This window comes from Juglans microcarpa x Juglans regia, chromosome 5S (genome assembly GCF_004785595.1).
Source record: "Juglans microcarpa x Juglans regia isolate MS1-56 chromosome 5S, Jm3101_v1.0, whole genome shotgun sequence".
NCBI lineage: Eukaryota > Viridiplantae > Streptophyta > Magnoliopsida > Fagales > Juglandaceae > Juglans > Juglans microcarpa x Juglans regia.
The window spans coordinates 30,664,932-30,674,542 of record NC_054603.1 but is presented as its reverse complement, the minus strand read 5'-3'; the positions used below and the strand labels follow the sequence as shown (position 1 = coordinate 30,674,542).

The following is a 9,611-nucleotide window of genomic DNA, read 5'->3' as shown; positions in this document are numbered from 1 at the left end:
TTTTGACGGGAAGAAATTATATTTGCAGTTATGGGTTGTGTAAACGTCACGTATTCTTTTAAAAAAAATGTAAATATGATATCTACATGAAAAAATTAATTTTTTAATACTAAACTTCACTTTTTTTTAAAGCCCGGTGCTTACACAAATTATAACTGTATCCAACATTACTCATTGATGTGAATTAATTTAGGGTACAAACCAGATTTCTTTGCAAAGTTGAAGATGATCAGAAAATAATTGGAGAACAGATTGGTTTCATGCTTCGATAATTTGCAGCCCTTCCAGTAGTACTACTGGTGCTGTGGGAATTTTTAAATGGTCAGTAAAACGCCGCATGCATAGACTTTCATGAAAGCATTTCTGTCTACTAGCTGATCTAGGCCTCTAATTTAAGCTAGCTTCTTCTGGTTTTTTATCATATAAAATTTGCATGGCATATTCTGATCTGTTTGTTGGCATACAATATAATAGAAAATATATATGAGAATACCTTGTGTCTTCCGAGAAGCAAACTGGAACATATACTAGTAGTTGTGAAGGTTCTTGGAGATCGGAATTGTCGTACGTTCTATATATGGTGCATGGCATGCATGGTATATATGAAGATGTCATAGCACGGGCATGCATGATGTTATTATGTATTCATGCATACATGCATGCATAGATGTTGATCAATGATTCACGGCTCTGAAGGATTGTTTATGATAAACAGAAGGACTAGTAATAGAAGACGACAGACATCCTCGTTCCGAAATAATGCGCAAGATCCGCATTAATAGGCACACGTATTCTTATGCAGTTAAACAATAGGATAAAAAAAAAAACACATAATTCAAAAGAAAAAGGGAGCAAATCAAGTACTGTTGAGCGTTGACCTCACAGCGCAAGGCTAGGCGCGCGCCTGTTGGAGGAGTGGATATTTTCGGAACAACCTCAGTTTTTAATTTGGGAAATATTAAGGTTGCTGTGATCTAATTTCGATGGTCTGAGTCGTCCATTTGATGTTTCTCTATATTGAATTTCTTAGTGATTAACAAATTAAGAGTAACGAGCACTATAAGAAAAATAGACTTTTGTGATCAATTCATTGCAACTAAAAGACAATTCGCAACTAATTTTAATTGTAAATAGTCATTTTGTTAGAATTAACTGATCGCAAATAAGTAATTTTCTTGTAGTGAAGGCACTAACACATGAATTACAAGCTTGCAAAGTATTCTCTAGATCAAAGCGTGGCCCGTGTGGCCCGGTTTTACATATTCATCATGTCTTGTATCGTTAAATATTTCCCAAAATCCTAGATGTACACATATTATTGTCAAAAATCTTTTAAAAAGTAGTAGTAAATACTTAATTAAAAGGAAATTAACATGATCATGACCTAGTTAGTTCTACAAGTAGTACTTGAACCGGCCTGATCTAGAAATCAAATTTGACGTTGTAACTTATAACTATCCTCTCAAGAACTTCGTGATTAAAAGGAAAAAGCCTAAACCAATTATCACGGCCTATATATGCATGGACACTAGGGTACGTACTTCCGTGCATGCATGCACGTGGGAGGAATGAAAAAGTTTCTTTTGCATGCGAGGTTTCAACTTAAAGTTTATAAGACTTGTATTTATTTCAAAGCTGATGATAAATTTGATTCATTATTAATATTCCTTGCGGGAAGAAGACTTTGCGGGGTGTCATGGACCTTTAGAACCACGACCCAAGAGGTGGAAATTACCGAGATATTCCTTACATGATTTATTAAGCTAACTATAGCGCGTATGATGGGCAACTTCTTGCTCAAATTCCATTTCTAATTTTCTTGTCCATGAAAAAAAGTGAGAAAGAAATACAACAAATTAGATTTAGTAATAGTACTCTTCAATGGGTTGAAGAAAATGATGAGAGAAAGTACAAGGAAAATTAGAAAAAGAGAAAGAAGCTGGTGACATGGTTTTGCAAAGGCGAGAATCTCGGTAAGAGGAACAAACCCCGTGATTCCCTAGCTACGTACGTACGAAAGGTATATCTTAATACTTAGTTAATTAATTAACACTGCAAGAAATATGAATATTTTCTCAATTATTTACTATAAGAATCACTATTTACGATGAATAAACACTTTTTTCCAACTGCTTGTAACTCAGCTCTTATCCAGTACTAGTACTCCCTGGCCCCCGGCCCCCGCCCACCAACTTGGTCTCCAAGAGACGAACATAAACACTTATGAAGGCCAGAGTCGTGCGAGTCTTAGCTATCGTACTTTATTTTGGAGCCATCTTCCTTTTTCAGGAAGGGAGGTTTAACTTATTACTACGAGCACTGATTTGGGAGATCATTCTCATGCATTCAATGAGTAAAAGTAGAAACTAAAGTCTTCAAACGTACCTTTTAAATTAGCATATTTAATTTCTTAGTGTTTTGCTCCAAAATTTATCTGCCAAATATATAGTAATAGCTCATTAATTACCGATTTCATATTGCAAAATTTTATTAAAATATTTTATCGTCCGGCCACATGATCAGTTGTCTCGATCTGCGAGCAAATTAATTAATTAACAAGGAAACTAGGGCGATGGTCCAACCACATGTTTAACAATGTTTTAATGAAGATATTATCATTAAAATGGAGGGGGGACCGGGGGAGTTCAGAGACTAGTTTAACAACGTTTTATAATGAAGATATTATCATCTTTAACCTTGTCTGCATAGTCAATGTGTAAATAGTTTAATATGGTGATTGATTCCACACCTTCTTTGTCCTGGTCAGGGGTTAGTCTATACCCGAGATGCTCGCTCTTCTACTCGAGTTGGTACATAAAAGATTTGAAGTCACATGAGCTAGCTAGCCGGGTAGAGGTAGATATCTTGCATTATATATATGCATCATGTCGACATCCATGCATACACAACATACATGTATTACATCCCTGCCTACACATATATATCAGTCTTCATATAATATGTAATTAAATTCGTTTTCACACACAGAGAGAGAGAGAGAGAGAGAGAGAGCAATACACAGAACTGCAGCTCATCTTTCGCCTGGCAAATTAGTTCGTATTTCCATGGTAGATATGCTAGTTTCTTTCTAAGATCTAATCCCAGCATGTAGGAGGAAAAAACAAGAGCGATCGTAGATGATAAAGTTGATCTCTTTCGAAGATAATACTTGGTATGTAAACCTAAAGCCTCTGTGTTAGCCTTCTAGTATCTGCCATAAATCCCTTACCAAGAGGGAGCAAAGAAAGAAGAAACATCATCAAAGATCGATGGGGGAAAGCGGTGGCTGTGAATGCTCGAAGAGAAGCCCTTCCGACCAAATTGAGGATGGAAGCTGTGAGAGCGGAGAGAACGATGATGAATGCGAGCCTATTAATGGAGGAAGCTCAAGCAACAGCACTGTCGAGGAGAGCGAGAAGAAGAGTACGTCTGTGCGGCCTTATGCTAGATCCAAGATGCCTAGGCTCCGGTGGACGCCTGATCTTCATCTTCGTTTCATTAATGCTGTTGAAATAATGGGTGGACAAGAGAGTGAGTTCTATCATTATCCAGTCAAGTAATCATCTGTAAATTGATTAATTTGAAGTCTTTGCATAATATATTATTGGATCTTTTGGTGCAGGAGCCACACCAAAGATGGTTCTTCAGATGATGAACATCAAAGGACTAAGTATTGCACATGTCAAGAGCCATTTACAGGTAATTTGACTTTTTGAGAAAGGATGATCATTTACCACTATTTTCTAGCCATATATAAGCTTTTAATCGATAGCGTACTGGTAATTTGACTTTTGCTCTTAATTAATTTGTTTCTTTCACTAGATGTATAGAAGCAAGAAGGTGCATGATCCAGACCAAGGTATAACCAAAATCTCAATTTTGTTTTTCCATTTGATCAACACAAAAAAGTTAGGGTTTCATTATCGACTGTTCTTGATGAAAATTATAAATGTTCCTCGCATGACAGTATTAGCCGATCATAGGCATCATCATGTGGAAAGAGGAGATCGAAATATTTTCAAGCTTAGCCAGCTTCCCATGTTTCAAGGATATAACCCTGGCCATGATATTTCCAACTACCGGTACGAGAATTAATTAATTACCATGTTTCTATACAACTTAGTAATTAAGTAATTAATTGATTATTTGTTTAGGACCACAAATTTCTGATTCTTTTTCCCTTAATGGGTTAGCTTAATAATAAAATTCTTCTTTGTCCAAGACAGATTTGGAGATGCTTCATCATGGACTAGTGCTTATGAAAACTTGTTGGGTTTTACTGCGGGCCGTAGCTCCATGAATAATATTATTTCCAATACCGCTGGATTTTATGAAAAGGTGGGGGAGAGGATCCTTGGTAGCAGCTATAGCAATTATTGGACTGATTGCATGAATTCCCGTGCGGGGAATTCTACTTTCTGTAAACAGCCAACAGCCTGGAGAACCCAGGAATTGAGAGATGGAGTTCACAAACACGACTCCAGCTTGCAGACTCAAGCAAGAATATCGAGTACTCGTAGTGATCACCTTAACCCCGTAACCCATCTGCAAGCGGAAGTACAACAAGAGCATGCAAGTTCTTGTAATGACAATGCCATTTCAGATTTCAGCAAAACAACCAATGTAAAAGAGTGGAATACGTTGAAAAGGAAGGCCTCGGAATGCGAGCAGCTCGACTTGGATCTATCTCTTCGGCTAAGTTCAAGCTGGATTGATAATCATCATGAGAACCAGAGAAGTTCGAGGGACTCTAAAGTTGAGAGTGATCTCTCCCTTTGTTTGTACTCATCACAGTCATCCTCGAGTCATCAAATTTTGAAGGAAAGACGGAATCATGCGGGTAAGGAGCAAGAAAGAAGAAGGGCATGTACTCATGATCATGATCTGGATTCGACTATATGAATAGCGAGGCAATTCTTAAAGTGAGATCGATGAACTTGATCAGGTACTTGTCCAGAACAAAGCATTCCATGATTTTGTTGTTGTATGTACGTACCTTCAATATTCAAATTAGTAGACACCAGTACTTCTGTCTGTCTTTCTTACTCTCCTGCCCCCTTATGTTTTTATCCAAATCAATCAGCTTTTTGTCTTCCCACTGGCACAAATTTACGACACTGGTTAAGTTTTACTGCTTACAAACTTAAAAAATCTTACTGTATGACTTATTATAATTATAAAAATTTCAAAATTCAAAGTTTTTTCATAAGACTTACTTTATGGTGTATTGAATGCATAAAAAATAGATTAACAAAAAAGCCCCATAAAGCTTATAGGGCTTCTTTGGATGATTTTACCCACGAATAATTCTATTTGAAAACATTTACATGGACCACACAGCTTCTACGTAATATAATTTGATTTGAAAGATAAATTTTAAAATTTGAATCTTACAAATCAAAATATATCCTGTGAATAATATGTAGGGTAAAAGCTTTTAAATAACACTACATTAGATTGTTATATATATATATATATATATATATATATATATATATAATCAAGTTGTGGTGGCTCATAAGTAATTTACTGTTTGTTGTTCTTTAACATAAAGAGAAGTTATAAAAATAGATTTACAAACTGATATAGCTATGATAAGTTAAATCTACTTTACAATAAAATTAGCTTTTCAATTTAATGTACTAAATCAAGTTACGTTAGTTTGTGAATTTATAATTGTGGGATCTCTTTGTGGGTAAAATATTTCTCTAACATAAATAACTTCTTTTAGATTTGGTACCATCTTTTTATTCTTAATTTATTATATAGGCATGTTTTATTTTGTGGAATAAGAGGATTCTTGTTTGATGAACTTGGTATTTTGACGAGTCCCTAGCTATTTTACTTTTAACCATGGATTGACATTTTTACTCTTAGTTTCTATCCAATTCAATGGAAATGAAAGAAAGAGCACAATTAATATTGGAGAATGGAGATCACTAACGGATTGCTTTTTTCTTTGGACAAAACGGACATGTTGAGAAGAATTTAATCTGTCAAAGAGCAGATGTAAAATGGTATATTACTCGGAAAATTACTAAGTACTCCCAAAGTCTGGATGACAAGGTACAGCTTCCGTATTATGATCCCCACATTTATGCCATGCAATTAAAATTGCTTGTATATATATAAACATCAATTTTAAATTAAATGACATTTTATCCGTACTTCGATTGAATTAATTAATAATTACTTATTGCTTAATGCGTTGCCGATGAAAGAATTAACGATAATAGTAGGCAAAGAATTATGAGAGAACTTTAAAGATTACATCTTTATTATTCGAAATTGAGTTTTACATCACACGAACTACTCATATTTATAATAGAATTGAGGATAACTCAAATATAAGATAATATCAAATCAATTTAGGAGATAATGATTTGACTATGGTAAAAAGTAAGGAATAACTCTATTTTAAGGCATCTATACCACAACATCTATATATCATAATTTAATTTGAAAAATAAATTTTAAAATTTAAATCTTAAAAATCAAATTATGATATGTGGATGATGTATAGTGTAGAGACTTTAGGCCTCGTTTGATTACACATATGAGATAAGATGAGATAAAAATTGAAAGTTGAATAAAATATTGTTAGAATATAATTTTTTTTAATATTATTTTTATTTTAAAATTTGAAAAAATTGAATTATTTATTATATTTTGTATAGAAACTTGAATAAATTATAATAATTATATGCGATGAAATAATTTAAACAGTATAACTAAAACCAGGCATAATAGCATACCCATATTTTATTCCAACATCCGCCATAAACAAGCCCAACCATAAATGGCCAACCACGGCTCAAGTATTGGGCCAACAGTAGGCCGAGTATGGGCCTTGGTCAAGAACCAATAATTAACAAAGGCTAGAAAATAAATGAATGAGCCAGCAAAGAACTCAATGAATGAGCTTGACATTAATATCAGGGAATGCTATAATGCCGCCTAAAAGTGACCGTTGGGCGTGCTATTTAAAAAAAAAAATTACTTTTTTCAAAATCTTTAAATATTTTTAAAAAAATAAAAAAAATATCAATATACTAAAAGTTACTTTCTTAATCAATAAGTGAAAATAAATAAATATACGAACTGTCAAAATGAGAGAACATATTAGCATTATTCATATTCGAAAGAGTGAATCAATGCTTGAAAGATTTGATTTCCAGACCAAAAATAGGTGAACGATGGTGAGGGTTTCCATAAAGGATGCGATATCATTGGAGGAGGAAGTGAAAGTAGGTCACAAAAATATTCCATACGTACAACTAGTCAATTAGGATCAAGCCTAATGTTAGGTACTTCTGGTTTCATGAAATTAAGATTTATGACAATGGGATTCGACAGGATTGAAAGAGATTTTCAGGATTATATCTTTATTATTAAAAATTGAAATTTTACATCACAATGTCAAACTACTATTTATAGTATAATTGGGCTTAGTTAAAACACATAATAACAAAACTCAATCGAGTTTTACTACTCAGATCATCATCCTTACACACCACATGATACCATAGTTATTTTTATTAATTTTTTTCTTTGTTTTAGTTTTTATTAATTAATTGATTTCTTCTACTCATCATCTATATACCACACAGTTAATAAGAGAAAAAAATAAAAAATTATATTTGATGTATAGTGTGAAGATGACGAGTAAAGTTTTTCAACTCAATAACATGAAAATATTAAAATTTCTGTTACTCTTAAAGGCTGCAGCAGCAAATCAATTTTCAATACTGAATCGATTACTAAAGAACCACTTAAATCTGGGTTGGGTTTCAGCTAGCTTAATTTGGCGCATGGCTATATGTAACTCCGTCCAATATATGGATAAACAAATGGTAATTATAATAACAAATATTGAAAGATATAACCACCAAGCTCAAGCTGGGTGCTTTAAGTTTAGATCTAATAAATTAAGAACCCACAACCCCCCGACAAGAAATTAAAGTGGTAGATAAAGACCCACAAACATGTATAAAAGTGTACCCAGTGGCATGATCTAGATCTCTCCGGCCATGCATGATCACTCAGATCGACCAACGTGGGTCGGGAAAACTGCCCAATTAATATTTAAGCTGGCTCCGGCTGGCCATGAAGCTTTAGCTTGGGGTGATCACGAAGGCGCTTTGCCTTCAGAAACAAGGCAATAAAGACAAGAAACAACGCGAAAACCAGCACGAATATGAGCATCATTATCTCACCATGGAGAGCGAACTTGGGGTCACCGGAGAAGAGAAGCTCCTGATCCTTTCCAGAATTTTCGGGGGCCATATTGAAAGGTGACATGAGTGGAGCTGTGGCCATAGAAATGGCGGTGAAAATGGTGAAGCGTGGCAACGAGCAGAGATCAGCCGTGTATAAACAAATTAGGGTGAGCTGTTGTCATGAGAATGGAGCGTGTGAAAATAAGACAATGTCATTGAAGCTGATTGATGAAGACTAAAGAGAAAGAGGCAATACTGCTCAGATTGTGACAAGGAAACAAGGAACGGTACTCCTTCCTGCATCACTTCTATATTTTTATTATTGCTGTGCCAAAAATATAATATAAATAATTAAATTTTAACTCTTTTTAAATTTTTAAGGTAATTGATGATTTTATATGATGAAGATCAGAAGAGTTTTTAAATTCAAATTCAAATTCTAAATGTATTATATTTAAATAAATATTTCACGTATTAAATGACGATTAATATAGGAGAATCTTGCCCCGATAACGAATGATTTGGCATATTGGTCATCTTGCCAATTTGTAGCATGTGCATGTCAGGCAAAAGAAATACAGCATTTCCTTTTGGATGTTAATTGCATTTGATAAGCTTTTTCTGTCGAAAATAAAAATCGATTTAATACTGTAGCCTTCATTTTATAAAATTTCGAGTTTTTAGGATGACGGTATAACTTGTCATAAAATTTGACAATTTTGTTTTTTTACCAAGTTTTCCATTTTAAGTTTTTAGTTTTATTTTATTTAAAATCTCGAATTTTTTCAAACAAATAAGTTAGTTGCATATTTATTTATTATTTAATAACATTCAGAAAATTGGAGTAAAAAATAAAAATAATTGGTAAAATATGTTGAAAACTTGTTCAAAAGATTGTTAAATGTTATATATGCTAATTAATTAAAATTGAAAAACGTTTGTTATAAGCATTTGATATAAACGGTGTGCAAACGTAACTGACGTGGAAACACTTAACGAGAGAGATCGAATTGATGAGATAGATGAGAGAGAGCTGAAGAGAGAGAGACCGAATTGTTACAACTGATAAGAAAAAGATCGAACTGATGAAAAAAAAAAAATTATTTTAAATCTGACGTGCCCGATTACATATCCATTATATCTAACGAATTTATTAAAATTTTACCGTTTCCTTTATTTCACGTCTACTTACGATCGATTGCTACACATGAAATCAAAAGGTCTACATCAAAACTATCAATCATTTCCTGATGTCTCTGGTAAGTACTACGAAAATAAAATAATTTACGACAGCAATTGTCATTATTCATCATTCATGAGTGAATGCAAGAGAACAAAAGATGGCAGCCGGCAGCAGGTACTATATATATATATATATATATATATATATAT

At 33.6% G+C, this 9,611-nt stretch overlaps 1 protein-coding gene across 1 annotated transcript; it reads left to right on the top strand.

Annotated features, from left to right (window-relative positions):
* Positions 1-2,967: 2,967 nt before the first annotated feature.
* LOC121267317 (myb family transcription factor MPH1-like) lies at positions 2,968-5,096 on the top strand. The gene is made up of 5 exons (XM_041171164.1): positions 2,968-3,531; positions 3,623-3,699; positions 3,823-3,859; positions 3,968-4,082; positions 4,227-5,096. The coding sequence occupies exons 1-5, from the start codon at positions 3,270-3,272 to the stop codon at positions 4,900-4,902; spliced, it is 1,167 nt and encodes a 388-aa protein (XP_041027098.1). The 5' UTR covers positions 2,968-3,269; the 3' UTR covers positions 4,903-5,096.
* Positions 5,097-9,611: the final 4,515 nt, after the last annotated feature.

Excerpts from the sequence above, each read along its gene's own strand:
- LOC121267317 (XM_041171164.1), top strand. The coding sequence starts at position 3,270 with ATGGGGGAAAGCGGTGGCTGTGAATGCTCGAAGAGAAGCCCTTCCGAC. Across the intron at positions 3,860-3,967 it reads GGTGCATGATCCAGACCAAG|TATTAGCCGATCATAGGCAT; the intron begins GTATAACCAAAA and ends CTCGCATGACAG. Across the intron at positions 4,083-4,226 it reads CATGATATTTCCAACTACCG|ATTTGGAGATGCTTCATCAT; the intron begins GTACGAGAATTA and ends TGTCCAAGACAG.